The sequence below is a fragment of the Rhinatrema bivittatum genome, chromosome 2 (assembly GCF_901001135.1).
Source record: "Rhinatrema bivittatum chromosome 2, aRhiBiv1.1, whole genome shotgun sequence".
Lineage (NCBI taxonomy): Eukaryota > Metazoa > Chordata > Amphibia > Gymnophiona > Rhinatrematidae > Rhinatrema > Rhinatrema bivittatum.
In genome coordinates this window covers 825,401,826-825,423,767 of record NC_042616.1, presented here as the reverse complement: position 1 = coordinate 825,423,767, position 21,942 = coordinate 825,401,826, and the positions used below count along the sequence as shown (strand labels likewise).

The 21,942-nt window shown below is 49.0% G+C and overlaps 1 protein-coding gene across 1 annotated transcript in view; it reads left to right on the top strand.

Annotated features, from left to right (window-relative positions):
- Positions 1-20,636, top strand: part of LOC115085847 (E3 ubiquitin-protein ligase TRIM39-like) — a 61,662-nt gene extending 41,026 nt beyond the window's left edge. Inside the window, exons 6-8 of the mRNA XM_029592350.1 lie at positions 16,014-16,019; positions 16,120-16,149; positions 20,496-20,636. Of these exons, the coding sequence (XP_029448210.1) occupies positions 16,014-16,019; positions 16,120-16,149; positions 20,496-20,504 (45 nt within the window). The 3' untranslated portion in view covers positions 20,505-20,636. The remainder of the gene's footprint in view (positions 1-16,013; positions 16,020-16,119; positions 16,150-20,495) is intronic.
- The last annotated feature ends 1,306 nt before the right edge of the window (positions 20,637-21,942 follow it).

Sequence of the window (21,942 nt, the reverse complement as noted above, 5' to 3'; positions counted from 1 at the left end):
CTCCCCTCCTCCCGAAGCAAGCAACGAAAGCGGAAAAAAGCGAAAAAGCGAAAAAAAAAAAAGCGAAAAAGCGAAAAAAAAAAGTAGCAAGAGAGAGAGGGGAGAGAGGACGGGCAATCCTACGCTCGGGATTGCCAGTCCTCTCTCCCCCCCTCCCGAAGCAAGGCTGCTTATCGCGCCTTGCTTCGGGAGGGGGGGAGAGAGGACTGGCACTGTAAAGCAACGAAGCAACTTACTTTTTTTGCAGCCCCCCTCCGGAGACGGACATCGGCGAAGATGACCACGGCTCCCCTGCCTCCAGCTGCCCGCGAAGATGGACGCCTGCACGGGCAAAAGCGGCCCCTGTGCGTGCAATTGGGCCGCTCAAGACGTGACGTCACATGCCGTGAAGCCAAACATCGTGACGTCACGCCTTGAGTGGCCAAATTGCATGCACAGGGGCCGCTTTCGCCCGTGCAGGCATCCATCTTCGCGGGCAGCTGGAGGCAGGGGAGCCACGGTCGTCTTCGCCGATGTCCGACTCCGGAGGGGGGGCTGCAAAAAAAATAAGAAAAGAAAGAAAAAAAATTTAAAACTAAATGCTTGCAGCCGGATTTTAAAAGTACTCGCGCGCCGGCACGCCTATTTTACATAGGCTGCCAGCACGCGCATAGCCCCGGGACGCACGTAAGACCCGGGGCTTTGTAAAAGGGGCGGGAGGGGGCGTGTCCGGGGGCATGTCTGGGGTCAGGGGGTGGTTCGGGGCGGGCCCGGGGGCGTGGTCGAGGCCTCCGGACCAGCCCCCAGGTCGGGTGATGGCGCGCCAGCAGCCCACTGGCGCGCGCAGATTTACGCCTGCTTTTGGCAGGTGTAAATCTGCCAACAAAGGTAGGCGGGGTTTAGATAGGGCTGGGGGGTGGGTTAGGTAGGGGAAGGTGGGGGGAGGTGAGGGGAGGCGGAAGGAAAGTTCCCTCCACGGCCGCTCCGATTTCGGAGCGGCCTCGGGGGGAACAGGCAGCACGTGCTGGGCTCAGCGCGCGCAGGTTGCACAAATGTGCACCCCCTTGCGTGCGCCGACCCCAGATTTTATAAGATACGCGCGGCTACGTGCGTATCTTAAAAAATCCAGCGTGGTAAAAGGTGACTAACTAAGGCATAATTAAGCTAAATGAAAGACAAAAGAGTGTCAACTGAGAAACTTAGGATTTATATAGATTAAGAGGGAATAGGAGAAGAAGTAGGCAATAGGTGTCAACCGATAAATTTAAGGATTATATAGACTAAGAGGGTGAGAGGAGATGGGCTGACAGAGAGAATAAGGGGGATGGGAGAAAGGGGTGAGAGGGGAAAATTGGAGGAAATTTTACTGTAGGTACCATAGTTCTTACTAGGTTGTAAGAGGGTATTGGGAGTGAAGTGGTAGTTAAATAGGGAGGGACAGGGTGAGGAAGTTCATTAATAGCAAGGAAGATACAGTAATGGAGGATGAGATTATGAAAAGGCTTGTTTGAACAGCCAGGTTTTTAGGGTTTTTTTAAAGTTTGGGTGCAGTGTTCTACGCGTAGGTCTGAAGGCATGGAGTTCCATAATGAATGTCCTACTAAGGAAAATGCACGTTCTCTGGTGGAAATGTGGTGGAACAGTTTGGGGGGGATCCTTTGTAAGCGGATCTGACGGGTCTGTTGGATGTATAGTAGTGTAAGGAATCATTTAGCCGGTGGGTTTGCTGGTTGTGAAGAGACTTGTGGATGATAGTAAGGCTCTTATGGATTATTCTAAAGTGGATAGGGAGCCAGTGGAGATCTTTGAGGATAGGTGTAATGTGCTCTTTTTTGCGGGTATTAGTGAGGATTCTAGCCGCAGTGTTCTGGAGCATTTGGAGGGGTTTAATGGTAGTTGTGGAGAGGCCTAGGAGCAGAGAATTGCAATAGTCAATTTTAGAAAACAGTGTGGCTTGGAGGACTGTATGAAAGTTGTTGAAGTGGAGGAAGGGTTTTAATCTTTTTTAGAACTTGGAGTTTAAAGTAGCCATCTTTTATTGTGGTGTTGATGAATTTTTTTAGGTTCAACTGGTTGTCCAGTGTGGATAGGACAAAAAAAAAAAAAAGTGATAAAAATAGTACTTACCATGAGAAGGAGTTCAATAAGATAGAGGAGCTGACAGGTAGCTGATATACAGGACTTGATATAATTACTGCTAATAAAAACAAACAAACACAGTTTCTCAGAGAGTACAGCATAGTGCTGCACATCCTTGATGACTGAGGGCTGTAGAAGAGAAGGGGGTTTGGTGGTCACTAAGGGCAAGCACAGATCTAGAGAGAGACTGTCGTGGTGTTTCTGGGGGCTGCTTTGGTCCTGGAAAGGTGAGAGATAGGAAAGAGTTAACTAAGGTAGTTGTTCTGCCCTGGCGAGGCATGGAAATGTTTCTATTAGGGATGTAACTTAGAAGTTAGAACAGAGGTATCTGGTTGCCATGGAGAAAGGCAGCTGAAGCTTTAGTTCTGACTGAGCTTCCTCAGCAGAAGAAGGAAAACAGACAGCTTTAAAAGTAAATAGAATGAAAGACAGAGGGAAGTTTACCTGTTAAGTTACAGTAGAGACAACCTATTAGAAATGTTTTTGAAGTGCTTTTGAACAAATAAAGAGTTTTGAAGGGCATTAAAAATAGAAATACATAAGAAATATTTCTTTTTATTTAGATAGGTACTTTTTATATCAGAAATCTATTTAAAATTAGACTTGATTATGTAATTAGAACAGGCTGAGCTCCCCTACATTTATTAGTTTAATCCGGTTGCTATAGTGATTATCAAAGTTCCCTGATGGTATCTAAGAATGACATCAATGTAGCTTCCTTAGTTACGTGTGAAAAGACCAGAGTAATGATACTATTAGAGGTCAAAGCACTGAAAATAATTTAAAAGTTATACTGAGTTGAAAATAAAAAAGACAGGAAAAAGAATGATAATAAATTATATTTGAAAAGAATGTCGAAGGAAAGAATATTAAATAAAAAAGTTAAGAAATAATTTACTTTATTTAAACAAATAGTGCAAGTGACATCAGAGAGCAGGTATCTAAATCCCTTCAGAAAGTAAGTGGCAGTTAGAAAAGCATAGGCAGAACCTAGACTGACATTGATTAGTAAGGAGGTGTTGTGTTCATACTCCTTAATGTGTACATTCTAATCTGCTTAAAATAGAAAAGAATGTTTAGAATTAGTGAATGGCAAGTATTTTAAGAGAGAATAATTGGGTAAGCATTTGAAAAACATAAAATAATAATAATAATAATTTATGTTTTTGATAAATATAGGTGACTAATATTAGAGAAGCATTAATGATATGCCTAATATGCCTATTGATGTTCAGCTGTTTCATGAGAGAGATACAACAGCTGTATTATAAATATACTATGGAATGATGCCATAGATTTATCCAATGTTATTGAAATAACATGGAACTTATGTAATTAATGCACAGAGGCAATGACAGTTTAATATTTGGAACTGAGCCAAATAAAAGAAAGCTATATATCGTTTGTGCGAAGAAGAGAGAGAGAGTATATGATGACAATACAAATACGTTAAATGTGAAGCTAAAGAAGAGAATTTATACTAAAAGTCACCAAAAATATACTCAAAAGCTACCCACTAGTTATTAAAATGAAAACTTGCAAAGGTAGGGAAAACTTGATTATCTTTTGATTTTTATTAGCTAGAATTCAGTTACAATAAGGTGCAACACCAACAATAAGGTAACACACTGACTTAGTCTACAGAAACTACTTTATTAGGGAGATAGTATCTCTCATTGATTTGTTAAAGGTAGGAAGTAGGCATTAACAGTTAAAAGAAGGAAAAGAAGAAGAAGCAAGGCTATTCAAAGCAAAGAAGAAGAAACAAAGCTATCCATCGTACTCAAGCATCGCATACAAATCAAAGAAAAAGACAAAACAAAGATAAGAAGAAGAACTAAAGAGAACTAAAGTTAAGTAAATACATAAACAAGCTTGTTTATAAACAGTGTTTGAAGTAAAGAAAAGTTACTCACCTGAATAACAGAGACTGAACAGAAGGACTTGTTTAATGAAAAGAGTTTTAAAGTAATTGTAAGATATAAGAAAACCTGATGTAAAGTTATAATAGTAATGGTTATAAATTATACTTATCTGAATTTTTTTTAAGAGGTTAATGGATGTTTAAGGTATTTGAAGTATTGTTTGGTGAAAAGAAAAAAATAAAACAGTTAAAGTAAAAGATAATAATAATCACAACTTTGGCTTTTATCCTTTTTTTTTAATTTACCTCATTCCTCTCCTAATCAGCAGGAGTATAACTGATCAGGTGATAGAGTGTATTTCACTCTATCCTTTATAAATTAACTGATAAGGAAAGAGGATTTTCATATATACCTCTTTACTATTAACACCAAGGTTACCTATATCCTTCCCTCGGCCTGGATATTATTAAAAAGGGAGGGTAACCCATGTAAAGGCGGTTTACACCAGAATGAATCCAAGGTCTCTCACTTGGCGGTCATTCATTGCAGCAGAGTCAGGAGGGGTGAGGTTGTTTTGGTTAGGAGAGATGATGAGTAGTTTCGTTTTGGCTCTGTTAAGGGTGAGATTGAGGCTGGTAAGAAGATGGTTAGTCGAGTTAAGGCAGTTGTCCCAGATCTTGAGGGATTTGGGGATAGATTCAGTTATGGGGATGAGGATTTGGACATCGTCCGCATAGATAAAGACCTAGGTTAGCTAGGAGTTGACAAAGGGGGAGGAGGTAAATGTTGAAAAGGGTCAGAACATAACATAACATAACAACATGCCATGCTGGGTCAGACCAAGGGTCCATCAAGCCCAGCATCCTGTTTCCAACAGTGGCCAATCCAGACTATAAGAACCTGGCAAGAACCCAAAAACTAAGTCTATTCCATGTGACTGTTGCTAGTAATAGCAGGGAGAGGGAAGAACCTTGGGGGACTCCCCGAGTTAAATTTATGGGGGTGGATTCCTTATCCCCTATTCTGACCTTATAGTGGCTATTGTTAAGGAAGGATTCAAACCAGCGATGGGTGGTTCCTGTAATGCCAATTTCGGTGAGACGATTTAGAAGTATGTCATGATTGATAGTGTCAAATGCGGATGAGATGTCTAGCAATGCGAGTATAAAAGATTGGCCCTTATCTAATCCTTTTAGGAGGGTGTCGGAGAGGGATATTAGGAGTGTTTCCTTGTTGAAGAATTTACGGAAGCCGAATTGGGATGGGTAGAGAATATTTTGTTTTTCCAGAAACTTAGTCAGTTGGATGTTGACTACCCTTTCCATGCGTTTTGCTATAAATGGCAGGTTTGAAATTGGTTGGACGTTTGCGAGATCGCCTGGGTCCAGGTTAGGTTTCTTCAATATGGGTTTGAGGATTTCTTGTTTCAATGATTTAGGGATGTGTCCGAGAGAGAGGGAGCAGTTAATGATATCGGCAAGGGGTTTAGCAATTAAGGGGTGGATTTATCAAAATGCGGTAAGTACCGCAAGCGATAGCAAAAGGGGTGTGTTTTATGCTAATATAGCATTTATTGCAAAGAACTAAGGGCCTCATTTTCCAATATCGCATTGGTAACGCATTAAGGGGCGTTTCCCATGCAAATGAGGCTTTTTTCGTGCAGCGGGGAAACTTCGCGTGCCGCGATGTTTTCACGATATGCGCAAATGTCTTCGCGATGCACGATAAAACAACCAAAGAATCATCACACTGCACAGGCTGGTTTATCACGGTTCATGATGTTTCCAGACAGCCTGTTTCAGTGTTCTGGAGAGAGAGAGAGAGAGAGAGAGAGAGAGAGAGAGAGAGAGAGAGAGAGAGAGAGAGAGAGAGAGAGAGAGAGAGAGAGCGAGCAGCTGTAATATCATGGCCCATAGGTAGGTATTTGTATCCCTATGGTAGGCCCACCTAGTAACTCAAGGTGGGAATTAGGTAAGAGTGTAGGGGGTTAGGGGCCACTTTGACATTCTACGTGACACCTACGAACAGAACAGTGGTCTCTTGTGAAGATTTGCTGGCCTTCGGAGTGAGGAAACTCACTCCAAGATGAGATGTGGGCAAGGTTCTCTCAACCTAGCTTGATGTTACCCAGGTAGAGAGTCCATCAAGCTAGGTTGAGAGAACCTTGCCCACATCTCATCTTGGATTGAGTTTCCTCACTCCGAAGGCCAGCAAATCTTCACAAGAGACCACTGTTCTGTTCGTAGGTGTCACGTAGAATGTCAAAGTGGCCCTTAACCCCCTACACTCTTACCTAATCCCCACCTCGAGTTACTAGGTGGGCCTACCATAGGGATACAAATACCTACCTATGGGCCATGATATTACAGCCAGTCTCTCTCTCTCTCTCTCTCTCTCTCTCTCTCTCTCTCTCTCTCTCTCTCTCTCTCTCTCTCTCTCTCTCTCTCTCTCTCACACACACAATCCAAAGGGGTGTAGTTAAAATTGGCATTATGGCTGTGCAATAGCTATTCACAGACAGGCTAACCCAGCCCACACTCCTCCTATTTTCTGAATTTGCATCGCACCATACGATATGGTGCGATTGCATGTGGTAAACACGTTTTCACATGCGTTAACGGGGCTTTTCGCATGCGAAAACACTTTATCGCATTTTGAATGACCCCCTAAGTTTGGTATAGTCAGTAGTATTTTTGTGGGGATGTTGTCCAGTGGGTGTGAGAAAGGTTTCATTTTCTTTAGAAGTGATTCTATTTCAAGGGAGGATGTGGACTCGGAGTTAAAGGAGGCTCCAGAGTTGTTGGGGTTGGTGTTGGGGGGTGAGGGGGAAGATGTAAATCGTAACAAGAGCTTGGAGATTTTGTCTTGGAAGAAGACTGCATGTTCATCACATTTGCTTTTGGCCTCGCTTTCAGGGATGGAGGATGGGGACGTTTTAGTGAGGTCAGCGACACATGAGAAGAGGGCCTTGGGGTCATATTGAAAGTTATGGATTTTGAGAGCATAGAAGTCTCTTTGTTTTGAGGATAGAGGATCTATAGGTGTGCAGGGAAGATTATAAGTTGCCAACATAGTGGCAAAAGGGTCTTTGCGCCATTTGTTTTCTTTAGTTCTTAGTTCATGTTTTAGTTTTTTTAATTTCGGTGTGTACCAGGGTTTTTTGGTATTGAGGGCGGGATTTAATTCTTTAGTCATTAAAGGGCAAATTTTATTAGCGATGTTGATGGTTATTTTGTTCCAAGAGGAAAGAGCCAATTCGGCATTCGAAAGGTCAAGATTTGGAGAGGTGGGAAATTAGGTCTTCTTTGGCGCAGGGTTTTCTAAAATGAATAGTATTTTTGTGTAAGGGTGAGGGGCTCAATTTTTTAATGGTTAAGTTGGCTTTTATGAGTGAGTGGTCCGACCAGCGTACTGGGGTACAGGTAGGGATGTCTGCAGAGGAGATGAGTTTATGAAAATTAAATCTAGGGTGTGTCCCGCTTTATGGGTGGGGCTGGTTATAATTTGTTTAAAATCCATGGCATACATGGATGATAGAAAGGCTTCACAGTTGGAGGATAGGGGGACCTTGTCCACATGGAGGTTGAAGACTCCGAGAATAATGGTTGGGATGTCAATGTTTATATTATCTGCTATAAATTCGATGAGGGGGGAGGGGTTGTTATCTAGTAGACCGGGGGGGGGGGGGGGGGGGGTGTAGACTAGGCAAACTTGCAATTGAGTGGATTTGAAAAGGCCCATTTCAACTTTGGGGATGAAGTTGATGGTCTGAGTGATTACCCTAAGTTCTTTTTTAGCAGCTAATAAGAGGCCTCAGCCTCTTTTTTTTGTGCCTGGGTAGGGAGATGATGTCATAATGTTGTGTGGGAAGTTGGTTTGAAAGAACTAGGTCTGTAGGTTTGAACCATGTTTCAGTTATTGCGCAGATATCAGGTTGCCTGTCTGATAGGAGGTCGTGGAGGATGGGTGTCTTTTTGACTAGCGATTGGGAGTTGATAAGAAAAGGTAATGGTATAAATGGATTATAGGCTTGTATCCTATGCTGCTGAAAGGACTGGGAGAGATGAGGAAAATGGGGTCAGCTTCTTGGCAGTTCAGTCCAGTTGTATGTCAATGGGGAAGAGCACAAAAGGGGCCACACTAATGGGCAGGCCCCTTTGGTCGCGCTCCTTTGGCGCATGACGCCCGGCACGCAGCGCCGCTGGTGAGTGCCCTGATTTAAAAGGCTTGCTGTCCCTTGCCGATGAAATCACAGCCGCGCCTGGCCTCCGATTGGCCTAGGGACGCCGTCGGGTTGGGCCATGAGTTTGAGGGTCAGTCAGAGGGAGAAGCGAAGGAGGGGGCTCTTACACTGACAGGTAGCGCCAGCAGCATTGCCGATGAGATCTCAGCCATGCCTGGCCTCCGATTGGCCTAGGGACGCGGTCAGGTCGGGCCATGAGTTCATGGGTCAGTCGGAGGGAGAATCGAAAATGGGGCCTCTTACCCTGACAGATAGAGCCAGCAGCGCGAGCCCAGGTCGTCCGGTTGAGAAGAAAGGAAGGCGCCGCTAGTGAATGTCCTGATTTAAAGGGATTGCGTCCCTTGCCGATGAGATCACAGCCATGTCTGGCCTCCGATTGGCCTAGGGACGCGGTCAGGTCGGGCCATGAGTTCACGGGTCAGTCAGAGGGAGAAGCGAAGATGGGAGCTCTTACCCCGACAGGTAGCGCCGGCAGCGCGAGCCTAGGTCATCTGGTTGAGAAGGAAGGCGCCGCTGGTGAGTGCCCTGATTTAAAAGGATTGCTGACCCTTGCTGATGAGATAACAGCCACGCCTGGCCTCCGATTGGCCTAGGGACGCGGTCGGGTCGGGACACGAGTTCGCGGGTCGGTCAGAGGGAGAAGTGAAGGTGGCGGCTCTTACCCCGACAGGTAGCGCCGGCACTACAAGCCCAGGTCATCCAGTTGAGAAAGAAGGCGCCGCTGGTGAGTGCCCTGATTTAAAGGGCTTGCCTTCTGTTGCCGATGAGATCACAGCCATGCCTGGCCTCCGATTGGTCTAGGGACGCGGTTGGGTCACGAGTTCGCGGGTCGGTTGGAGGCAGAAGCGAAGGTGGGGGCTCTTACTCTGACAGGTAGCGCCAGCAGCGCAAGACCAGGTCGTCCGGTTGAGAAGAACCATTTAACCATTAGCAATCCCGGAAATCCCTTCACTCGCTGTGTGCATCTTTAGAACCCTTCCCCAGAAACGTCTCCACTCAACACGAGCACCTTTAACACCTTTGCTGAGGAATGTCTTCACTCAATGTGTGCACCCTTAACACAATCCCCCGGGAACATAGTGTGCAACTTTAACACCTCCGCCAGGAATGTCTCCACTCAATGTGTGCACCCTTAACACAATCCTCCAAGAACATAGTGTGCAACTTTAACACCTCCCCTGGGAATGTCTCCACTCAATATGTGCACCCTTAACACAATCCCCCGGGAACATAGTGTGCAACTTTAACACCTCCCCCGGGAATGTCTCCCCTCAATGAGTGCATCTTTAATACCACCCCCACAAACGCCTCTGCTCAGTGTGTACCTTTAACACCTTCCCCTGGGAACACCTCCACTCAATGGAGTCAATGCAATAAAGTGCGTCCAGCCTAGCGCTTGGGTCTACGCGTGTTTTGAATGCGCTAGATTAGCACCCGAAGCTATAAGGAGATTAGTTTGTCCAAAACAAATGCTCAAACAAATGCGTAGCCGAAAGCTCTCATCACATATATAATCCATGTAAATGAGACTGTCAGCTATTACCAACCCTCCACGATGCAGAAAATCACTAGGCACCCAACGCACACTTTTTACTGTGACAGATTCAACTCCAGCCCTAGAGGTTGTGTTAAGTCAATCTACAAGTCAAGGGCTCATAAGAAATTTAAAAATGTGGTCCTCTGTGGTTCCTCCTACTTAATATCATTGTGAAACTTAAATATATTGCTTGCAGTGTTGAAAAATAAATGCATATTTGTTCGATCTAGAAAAAAAAATTCTGCAAACACAATAGCAAGGGGCGTTTAGCTATGGGCGTCCATCACCCTCAGCAGAATTGGCCAGAAGTGGAATAAAAGTGAATGCTCGTATTCGGAGCTTATTGCAATTGTGGGCACCCAATAAACTTCAGCGCTAGAGACAATTTTTCCTTAGCACATCCTTTTTTAAAGGAACTGACATTTAAATATTGCATCAAGTGTCCAGGGGAGGTGGCTTTGTGCACATTAGGTAAACGGGAATTCAATATGAGTGCCCTTCTTAACGTCCATCTTATTGTATCAACACTAATGTGTGCAAATTTAACACCTCCCCCCCAAGAACACCTACACTGAGTGTGTGCAAATTTAATACCTCCCCCCTCAAGAACACCTACACTCAGTGTGTGCAAATTTAACACCTCCCCCCCAAGAACACCTACACTGAGTGTGTGCAACTTTAATACCTCCCCCCAAGAACACCTACACTCAGTGTGTGCAAATTTAACACCTCCCCCCCAAGAACACCTACACTCAGTGTGTGCAACTTTAATACCTCCCCCCCAAGAACACCTACACTCAGTGTGTGCAACTTTAATATCTCCCCCCCAAGAACACCTACACTCAGTGTGTGCAACTTTAATACCTCCCCCCCCAAGAACACCTACACTCAGTGTGTGCAAATTTAATACCTCCCCCCTCAAGAACACCTACACTCAGTGGGGCGGATTTTAAGAGCCCTGCTTGCGTAAATCCGCCCGGATTTACGCGAGCAGGGCCCTGCGCGCCGGGAAGCCTATTTTACATAGGCCTCCCGGCGCGCGCAGAGCCCCGGGACTCGCGTAAGTCCCGGGGTTCTCGGAGGGGGCGGGCCCGGTCGTCGCGGCGTTCCGGGGGCGTGTCGGCAGCGTTTTGGGGGCGGGTACGGGGGCGTGGCTACGGCCCGGGGGCGTGGCCGCGCCCTCCGTACCCGCCCCCAGGTCGCGGCCCGGCGCGCAGCAGGCCCGCTGGCGCGCGGGGATTTACGTCTCCCTCCGGGAGGCGTAAATCCCCCGACAAAGGTAAGGGGGGGGTGTAGACAGGGCCGGGTGGGTGGGTTAGGTAGGGGAAGGGAGGGTAAGGTGAGGGGAGGGCAAAGGAAAGTTCCCTCCGAGGCCGCTCCGATTTCGGAGCGGCCTTGGAGGGAACGGGGGGAGGCAGCGCGGCTCGGCGCGCGCAGGCTATACAAAATCGATAGACTTGCGCGCGCCGATCCAGGATTTTAGTGGATACGCGCGGCTCCGCGCGTATCTACTAAAATCCAGCGTACTTTTGCTTGAGTCTGATGCGCAAGCAAAAGTAGGCTGATCGCGCTTCTTTTAAAATCTACCCCAGTGTGTGCAACTTTAATACCTCCCCCCAAGAACACCTACACTCAGTGTGTGCAAATTTAACACCTCCCCCCCAAGAACACCTGCACTCAGTGTGTGCAACTTTAATACCTCCCCCCCCAAGAACACCTACACTCAGTGTGTGCAAATTTAACACCTCCCCCCCAAGAATACCTACACTCAGTGGGGTAGACTTTTGAAAAAAGCGCAGCAGGCGCAAACAAAAGTACACTGGATTTTATAAGATACGCGCATAGCCGCGCGTATCCTCTAAAATCCTGGATCGGCGCGCGCAAGGCTGCCGATTTTGGGCAGCCTGCGCGCGCCGAGCCACCGAGCCGCGCAGCCTGCCTCCGTTCCTTCCGAGGCCGCTCCGAAATCAGGCGGATTTACGCAGATTTACGTGAGCAGGGCTTTTAAAATCCACCCGAGTGTGTGCAACTTTAACACCTCCCCCCCAAGAACACCTACACACAGTGGGGCGGATTTTAAAAGGAGCGCGAATAGGCCTACTTTTGTTTGCGCTCAGGCGCCAGCAAAAGTACACGAACGCACCGTTTTTGAAAATCTACCCCTTAATACCTCCCCCCAAGAACACCTACACTCAGGGGTAGATTTTCAAATAGCGCGAATTGGCCTACTTTTGCTGGCGCATCAGGCGCAAGCAAAAGTAAGCTGGATTTTAGTAGATACGCGCGGAGCCGCGCGTATCTGCTAAAAACCTGGATCGGCGCGCGCAAGGCTATTGATTTTGTATAGCCGGCGTGCGCCAAGCCGCGCAGCCTACCCCCGTTCCCTCCGAGGCCACTCCGAAATCGGAGCTGCCTCGGAGGGAACTTCCTTTTGCCCTCCCCTCACCTTCCCCTCCCTTCCCCTACCTAACCCACCCACCCGGCCCTGTCTAAGCCCCCCCCTTACCTTTGTCGGGGGATTTACGCCTCCCAGAGGGAGGCGTAAATCCCCGCGCGTCAGCGGGCCTCTTGCGCGCCAGGACGCGACCTGGGGGCGTGGCCACGCCCCCGGACCGCCCCGGGCAGTAGCCATGCCCCGTACCCGCCCCCAAAACGCTGCCGACACGCCCCCTAAACGCCGCGACGACCGGGCCCGCCCCCGACACGCCCCCCTCGGAGAACCCCGGGACTTACGCGAGTCCCGGGGCTCTGCGCGCGCCGGTAGGCCTATGTAAAATAGGCTCACTAAATCCGCCCAAATCCGGGTGGATTTAGGCGAGCAGGGCTCTGAAAATCCGCCCCTCAGTGTGTGCAACTTTAATACCTCCCCCCCAAGAACACCTACACTCAGTGGGGCAGATTTTAAGAGCCCTGCTCGCCTAAATCCACCTAAATCCGGGCGGATTTAGGCGAGCAGGGCCCTGCGCGCCGGTGGGCCTATTTTACATAGGCCTACCGGCGCGCGCAGAGCCCCGGGACTCGCGTAAGTCCCGGGGTTTTCTGAGGGGGCGTGTCGGGGGCGAGACCGATCCGCGCGGCGTTCTCGGGGCGTGTCGGGAGCGTTTCGGGGGCGGGCCCGGGGGCGTGGTTACGGCCCGGGGCGGCCCGGGGGCGTGGCCGCGCCCTCCGTACCCGCCCCCAGGTCGCGGCCCGGCGCGCAGCAGGCCCGCTGGCGCGCGGGGATTTACGTCTCCCTCCGGGAGGCGTAAATCCCCCGACAAAGGTAAGGGGGGGGTGTAGACAGGGCCGGGTGGGTGGGTTAGGTAGGGGAAGGGAGGGTAAGGTGAGGGGAGGGCAAAGGAAAGTTCCCTCCGAGGCCGCTCCGATTTCGGAGCGGCCTCGGAGGGAACGGGGGGAGGCAGCGCGGCTCGGCGCGCGCAGGCTATACAAAATCGATAGCCTTGCGCGCGCCGATCCAGGATTTTAGTGGATACGCGCGGCTCCGCGCGTATCTACTAAAATCCAGCGTACTTTTGCTTGAGTCTGATGCGCAAGCAAAAGTAGGCTGATCGCGCTTCTTTTAAAATCTACCCCAGTGTGTGCAACTTTAATACCTCCCCCCAAGAACACCTACACTCAGTGTGTGCAAATTTAACACCTCCCCCCCAAGAACACCTGCACTCAGTGTGTGCAACTTTAATACCTCCCCCCCCCCAAGAACACCTACACTCAGTGTGTGCAAATTTAACACCTCCCCCCCAAGAACACCTACACTCAGTGGGGTAGACTTTTGAAAAAAGCGCAGCAGGCGCAAACAAAAGTACACTGGATTTTATAAGATACGCGCATAGCCGCGCGTATCCTCTAAAATCCTGGATCGGCGCGCGCAAGGCTGCCGATTTTGGGCAGCCTGCGCGCGCCGAGCCACCGAGCCGCGCAGCCTGCCTCCGTTCCTTCCGAGGCCGCTCCGAAATCAGGCGGATTTACGCAGATTTACGTGAGCAGGGCTTTTAAAATCCACCCGAGTGTGTGCAACTTTAACACCTCCCCCCCAAGAACACCTACACACAGTGGGGCGGATTTTAAAAGGAGCGCGAATAGGCCTACTTTTGTTTGCGCTCAGGCGCCAGCAAAAGTACACGAACGCACCGTTTTTGAAAATCTACCCCTTAATACCTCCCCCCAAGAACACCTACACTCAGGGGTAGATTTTCAAATAGCGCGAATTGGCCTACTTTTGCTGGCGCATCAGGCGCAAGCAAAAGTAAGCTGGATTTTAGTAGATACGCGCGGAGCCGCGCGTATCTGCTAAAAACCTGGATCGGCGCGCGCAAGGCTATTGATTTTGTATAGCCGGCGTGCGCCGAGCCGCGCAGCCTACCCCCGTTCCCTCCGAGGCCGCTCCGAAATCGGAGCGGCCTCGGAGGGAACTTCCTTTTGCCCTCCCCTCACCTTCCCCTCCCTTCCCCTACCTAACCCACCCACCCGGCCCTGTCTAAGCCCCCCCCTTACCTTTGTCGGGGGATTTACGCCTCCCAGAGGGAGGCGTAAATCCCCGCGCGTCAGCGGGCCTCTTGCGCGCCAGGACGCGACCTGGGGGCGTGGCCACGCCCCCGGACCGCCCCGGGCAGTAGCCATGCCCCGTACCCGCCCCCAAAACGCTGCCGACACGCCCCCTAAACGCCGCGACGACCGGGCCCGCCCCCGACACGCCCCCCTCGGAGAACCCCGGGACTTACGCGAGTCCCGGGGCTCTGCGCGCGCCGGTAGGCCTATGTAAAATAGGCTCACTAAATCCGCCCAAATCCGGGTGGATTTAGGCGAGCAGGGCTCTGAAAATCCGCCCCTCAGTGTGTGCAACTTTAATACCTCCCCCCCAAGAACACCTACACTCAGTGGGGCAGATTTTAAGAGCCCTGCTCGCCTAAATCCACCTAAATCCGGGCGGATTTAGGCGAGCAGGGCCCTGCGCGCCGGTGGGCCTATTTTACATAGGCCTACCGGCGCGCGCAGAGCCCCGGGACTCGCGTAAGTCCCGGGGTTTTCTGAGGGGGCGTGTCGGGGGCGAGCCCGATCCGCGCGGCGTTCTCGGGGCGTGTCGGGAGCGTTTCGGGGGCGGGCCCGGGGGCGTGGTTACGGCCCGGGGCGGCCCGGGGGCATGGCCGCGCCCTCCGGACCCGCCCCCAGGTCGCGTCCCGGTGCGCTAGCGGCCCGCTGGCGCGCGGGGATTTACGCCTCCCAGAGGGAGGCGTAAATCCCCCGACAAAGGTAAGGGGGGGTTTAGACAGGGCCGGACGGGTGGGTTAGGTAGGGGAAGGGAGGGGAAAGTGAGGGGAGGGCAAAAGAAAGTTCCCTCCGAGGCCGCTCCGATTTCGGAGCGGCCTCGGAGGGAACTGGGGTAGGCTGCGCGGCTCGGCGCGCGCCGGCTGTACAGAATCCATAGCCTTGCGCGCGCCGATCCCGGATTTTAGTAGATACGCGCGGCTCCGCGCGTATCTACTAAAATCCAGCGTACTTTTGCTTGCGCCTGATGCGCCAGCAAAAGTACGCCAAATCGCGCGGTTTGAAAATCTACCCCAGTGTGTGCAACTTTAATACTCCCCCCAAGAACACCTACACTCAGTGGGAGTAATTTTCAAAGGAGTTACGTGCATAAATGTAACTACTATTGTAGCAATTTTCAAAAGCCATTTACTCATGTAAAGTGCACTTATGCGAATAAATCCTATGGACGATTCAATGGCATATATTGTAGCAATTTTCAAAAGTCCACTTACTCGAGTAAAATGCATTTACACGTGTAAAACCCAGTTTTACGCATGTAAATGCTTTTTAAAATCAGACCCAGTGTGTGCAACTTTAATACCTCCCCCTGAAAACTCCTGTACATAATGGGTGCACCTTTAATACCTCCCCCCTGGAAACCTCTCCACTCAGTGTTTGTATCTTCATTGTTTACCCCTGGAAATCACTTTGATAATTTCCCTATAAGGTCCCATCAACTTTATCCTGATTCTATTGTCAGCATCAGCAATGTAAAATCAGTACAGTTACTACATGAATAATTCTAGGGGGTTTATACGTCTGATGTATATAAAAACAGAGAATTATCATTTTTATTAATATATGTTTATGATTCTATTCTAGCGCATATAAAATGCCAAGTTCTTTCTTTATAACAGAGGAACTGTCACAAGTTCTCTGATGGACGTTTTATAACCTGGAAGCTCTAACATTTCTCTATTTCTTACTGTTTCTTCCCGCCCTGCAGGACTGGGTAAGTTTTATTCACAGTCTGATAAATATATTTCTGCCTAGCACTGTATTTATTTCTCTTCTCTGACCTCTGATCCGTGTTTCTCTTTGTTTTAATTCAGAGTGGTGGATGGATCTTGGCAGATATGCAGGTAAGTGCCTCTGATATAACTAATTATACAAATGATCCAGTCTGTGAATGAGAGCTGCTACAGGGTCTCCTCCAGCCTCACCCTTCCTCTCCTGCCTCCTGCATGCTTCCTGGGAGGGGAGGGGTTGGGGCAGGAAGCAGAGGGCAGTTCTCTGTTACCTGAGATTCAGGGCACGGGGGGCAGAGCCCTGGGTGCTCATGCAATGCGTCCCCTGCTAGGCAGAGTCAGGGCATAGGTAACCCCAGCTCTCTCCTCCCTCAGACACCAGCAGTATCTTTACCCTCTTCCTCCCTCTCCCCTCCAAGCCTGAGCTAAACATTCTCCTCCTCTTCCCCTTCCAACCTCAGCAGTCTCTTTTCCACAGGCTCCCACTCTCAGCTGTGACTCTGCTGCCCCTACAGCCTCCTGAGCTCCTCTGGCTCTACCCCAAACCAAATGTGCCTGATACTTCACTTTCCATGCATATCCAGCATGGTTCTCTGCTTCATCGGCATGGGAGAAAGACTGATACATCACGCATTTCCAGCATAGCTCTCTGCTTCAACAGCAGGGGAAAAAAAACAAACAAACAAACAACAAACAACGGCAGGGGGAAAAAAAAAAAAACAAAAACAAAAAACTGATGCTTCACACATATCCTGCATAGCTTCAACAACAGGGGTGAAGAAAAAAAAAGGATTCGCAATCACAAAGCGAGGAGTAGCTGGCTTGTTACGGCGGTTACTACCCCAAACCAAATGTGCCTGATACTTCACTTTCAATGCATATCCAGCATAGCTCTCTGCTTCTACAGCAGGGGAGAAGAAAAAAAAAAAAACCAACAAGGGCTGTACAACATAGTCTAGGTAAAACAAATAAGCATGGGTGTAGCTTGCTTATCGCGGCGGTTACTGCCCCTACTACCCCTAACTAATCAAGCTAGATATTTCACTTGCATGCAGCTCCATCACTGCTCTCTACATTAATGGTGGGGGTGGAAGGGGAATAGAACAAGGAGCTAGGAGTAACAGATAAGAATGAGAGAAAAAATGTGTGAGGCTTGCTGGGCAGACTGGATGGGCCATTCGGTCTTCTTCTGCCGTCATTTCTATGTTTCTATGTTTCTATGTTTCCTCCATCATTATCACCATCCCTCCATTCCCCACCAACTGAAATCATCCTCCCCCTCCACCTCTGCATCCCCCAGCCTTCTCGGCTCTCATCTGTGGTTTCCTCTCCACTGCTGTCACTGCTTCCCCATTCCCTGCCCTTAACCCTTCTCCTCCTTCCTCTTCCCAAATTCAGGCTCCTCCTCTCCCTGTATCTCCAGTCTTATCCATTTCCTGCTGTTAATCTGCTGCCCCTACATCCTGGGCTGGTGCAAGGGTATTAGGCACCCTAGGCAAACCTTACAGTCTGGCGCCCCCACCCCATACACAATTTTAAATTATGCATTTATAACTTATTTTACATGAAAAATGGCATTCTGAGGTAAAATTAATATACAAGTTGTTGTGATAATTTCATGCACTGTTGTGATGCCAACAAGAAAACTTTGCGTCTTGGAATTCATATGGCATCTTACCTATTATGATATATTTCGGCATGGTCCTCCCGTATCAACACATTACTATCTGCCAACACTCAAAGAATAACAACTCTACCTATGAAAAAGAATACCACAAATATTACACCAGAATCTAAAATATCAATACACCTCCTGTCAGGAAAATAGAACAGGCCAAGCTACTCCAGATCCCTACAGAGAAACCACATGCTAAAAGAATGCTTCATCTCAGTCTTTGCATGCAGAACACAAACCCTCACCAAATACAGAATAAAACCACATAAAGTATAAATAGAAATGTGCAGACAAAAACTGAACTGTAAAACGCATCACGCCAGACTCTATACAGTGTAACAATGGGAAAACAAAAATGTTACCATTCCTCATGAAACAAATCAATAAAATCAAGATATATAAATCAGCAATCATAATTATAAAATCGTACAAATAAAATAAATTTAAAACAGCCGATGAACAGAATATCCAATAATTAAAGACTCATGCAAATTTTGAAAGCTTTACCAAACACCAATAAAATATTTCAAACAGCAGACACATCACATACTACCCAATAATTAAAATGATAGTCAATCAAGAAAAATGAACTTAAAAAGCCACCTTTACTTACCCTCTCCAGCAGTTCTCCTACTCCTTTCCCTTGCAGGCCACACCAGAAGCAGCAGTAGCTGCTGAAGCTGTCCTCACAGTCCTCTTCCTTAGGGACCACAACCAGTCTCTTCTCTCTCTCTCACACACACACACACACACACACACACACAGAAACACATCAATCACACTCTCAGGACCAGTTTCTGTCTCTCACACACCAATCATCTCCCCAACCAGTCTCTCTGTGTCTCTCTCTCTCTCTCTCTCACACACACACACACACCAGTCACACCCTCAGGACCAGTTTCTGTCTCTCACACACCAGTCATCTCCCCAACCAGTCTCTCTCTCTCTCTCACACACACACACACACACACACACACACACACACTAGACATCTCCCTGATCAGTCTTTCTCACACATACACAGGTCACCTCTCTGGCCAGTCTCTCTCAATCACACAATGGCTACCGGTGCCATTGGTTGGCCCCTGTCACATGGTAGGGGGCTGAAGGCCACCGGCGCCATTTTGCTTAGAGGCAGCAGAGGCCCCGGGAGCGGCAGATCACTCCCGGGACCTCCGCTGGACCACTAGAGGGGTGTCGGGAGGGTGGCACTGGCGGGGAGGCAGAGCGAGTCGGGAGCTGGCTGCCTGCCGCGGCGCCCCCTAAGTCTCGGTACCCTAGGCACAGGCCTAGCTCACCTAGTGGTTCCTCCGGCCCTGCCTACATCCTCCTGAGCTCCCCTGGCTCTTCCTCCATTTCTGTCACCATCCCTCTATTTCCTGCTCCCCTCACTCCCCTTCCATCTGAAATCATCCTCCCTCCCCTCCACCTCTGCATCCCCCAGCCCTCTCCCCTTCCCCTTCTCAGCTGTGAATCTGCTGCCCCTACAGCCTTCACTCTCCTCTGCCCCTTGCTCTGTGGTGGCCCCGCACTTTCCGCTCTCTGGGGTAGATTTTATAATTTAGCGCGAGCGCGTACTTTTGTTCGCACACCAGGCGCGAACAAAAGTACGCTGGATTTTATAAGATATGCCCGTAGCCGCGCGTATCTTATAAATTCCGGGGTCGGCGCGCGCAAGGGGGTGCACATTTGTGCAACCTGCGCACGCCGAGCCCAGTGCGCGCTGCCTGTTCCCTCCAAGGCCGCTCCGATTTCGGAGCGGCCTTGGAGAGAACTTTCCTTCGCCTTCCCCCCACTTTCCCCTCCCTTCCTCTACCTAACCCACTTTCCCCTCCCGGCCCTATCTAAACCCCCCCCCCCTTACCTTTGATGGCAGATTTACGCCTGCTGAAAGCATCACCCGATGCGGGGGCTGGTCCGGAGGCCTCGACCACGCCCCCGGGCCGGCGCCACGCCCCCGGGCCCGCCCCTGAAACGCCGCGTCACGCCCCCGAAGCGCCGCGTCATTTACGGAATGCCCCGGACATGCCCCCTCCCCGCCCCTTTTACGAAGCCCCGGGACTTATGCGCGTCCCGGGGCTCTGCGCGCACCGGCGGCCTATGCAAAATAGGTGCGCCGGTGCACGAGGGCCCTGCGCGCATAAATCCGGCCGGATTTACGCGCACAGGGCATTTAAAAGGGCATTTAAAATCCGGCCCTCTGCATCTCCTTCCCGCCTGCGTGGCCAGTGCAGCTTCTCCTGGTCCAGACCCTAGTGCCAGCACCGCTCCCTCCTGCCGCACGGTGCAATTACTGCACTTCCTGCCGCAGGAGCGCATGCAGGGAGTGACACAGACCCCGCCCCTTATACTAAGGACTGCCCCTGCCTTTATTGGGGGGGCTGTGGTGGGGGAGGGGGTTTCAGTGGAAGGGGAAAATAAATGGAAAGAGGAGGCCAATGGGGCTGTGAGTTATAGGAAACCCGGCACTGAATTAGCCAATTAGAAACTCCCTTTCACTAATATTGTCAGGGAAATCAGTCCAATGGGAGATACTGGAGGGCAGCCGGCCAATAGGATCACTGGTATGTTTGAGTCCTGTCAGTGGGTGACAGCCAATAACAGATCTCCTCTCATAGACTAAGTAAGTGACTCTGGAAGCAGCCAATGAGGTTTAGAGGTGGGAGAGTGAGTTGCCAATGATAATTTGAGGTGGGGGGTAAAGGGAACCAATGGAGGTTAGAGGTGTGTGAGGACCAATGAGGAGTGTGTGCTCATGTTTATTAATGTCTCCTCCTCTCTGCAGTGCCTGTGACTCTGGATCCTGAAACTGCACATCCTGGGCTCCTCCTGTCTGAGGATGGGAAAAGGGTCAGAGACGGAGAGACCTGGCAGAGCCTCCCCGACAGTCCCTGGAGATTTGATCGTTATCCCTGTGTGCTGGGGCGTGAAGGCTTCACCTCAGGGAGACATTACTGGGAGGTGGAGGCAGAGGAGGAGGTGGGAGAGGGTTGTATCTTTCAGCTGGGGGTGTGCAGAGACTCTGTGAGGAGGAAGGGGAAGATCTCACCAGCACCTGAGGAGGGACACTGGGGAATGAGGCTGTGGCCTGGAGGTAAATGCTGGGCCCTCACCTCCCCCAGGACCGAGCTCCCCCTGAATAAGTGCCCCCAGGCAGTGGGGATTCTCCTGGACTATGAGAGAGGGGAAGTTTCATTTTACAATGCAGAAAATAAATCTCATCTCTACACCTTCTCCCACACCCTCACTGGCACTATCCGGCCTTTCTTCTGTACTTATAGAGCAGCTCTGAGGATCCTCCCAGTGCCAGGTTATTCTGTTGGGAAGTTTATTTGTATGTGTGGTATTTTAGTGCTAAGTCTGTTTTTCTTATGCTTTAGCTTTTTAGCTTTTTATTATGAATGAAAAGCTATCAAAATAAATCCAAATAAATAAAGTGTCCGGGGTGTAGAGGACAGAATCTGACATTTGGGGCTCACCCTGACAGCACTGCACCAGGAAATTGAGCAGATTAGATGGGGTTTATGGGGATCCTGCACAGAGCAAAGATTGCCCTAAGAATAACACTTAAATAAAAAAGCTTGCTGGGCAGACTGGATGGATCGTTTGGGACTTTTTCTCATTTACTGTGTTGCCTTGTTCTGTATTTCTGTGTCTCTCTATGTCAATCATGGACGGACTCAAAAGGAAATAAATCGATTGTTAAATGGAGTGAAGATGGATTCAAAATCTTTATTACGCTCAGAATACTGGGAACTTAATTTTCTTTTTTTTTTTTTAATTTTCTTTTTATTGCATTATTCATGTTTTAAATACACAACATATGGAGAGCTACAATGTCACATATTACAGAACTTTTCAACAACAGTAAATTCAGTTACGAATATTAAACAGTGTCATCATAGCCTCCATCTTTCCAAGTAATCTTAAAGAAATTTAGAACCCCGTGCTAATTTAAATATTGGAGCTTCACATAAGAAATAAAATTTACCTCTATTTATCTATTTCCCTCTTCCATTTGAATACTTTCATCCCCCTTTAATGCAGCTTTAAGGGGTACAATATCTAGATGGTTCTTAAGCTGATCAGGATTAGTAAAGCTATACCTTTTATCTTTATACCTTACAATACATCTACATGGATACTTGAGAGTAAATTGTGCTCCTCTATCAATCACTTCTTTTCTTAATAATAGAAAGCTTTTCCGTTTATTTTGAGTCATTCGAGCAACG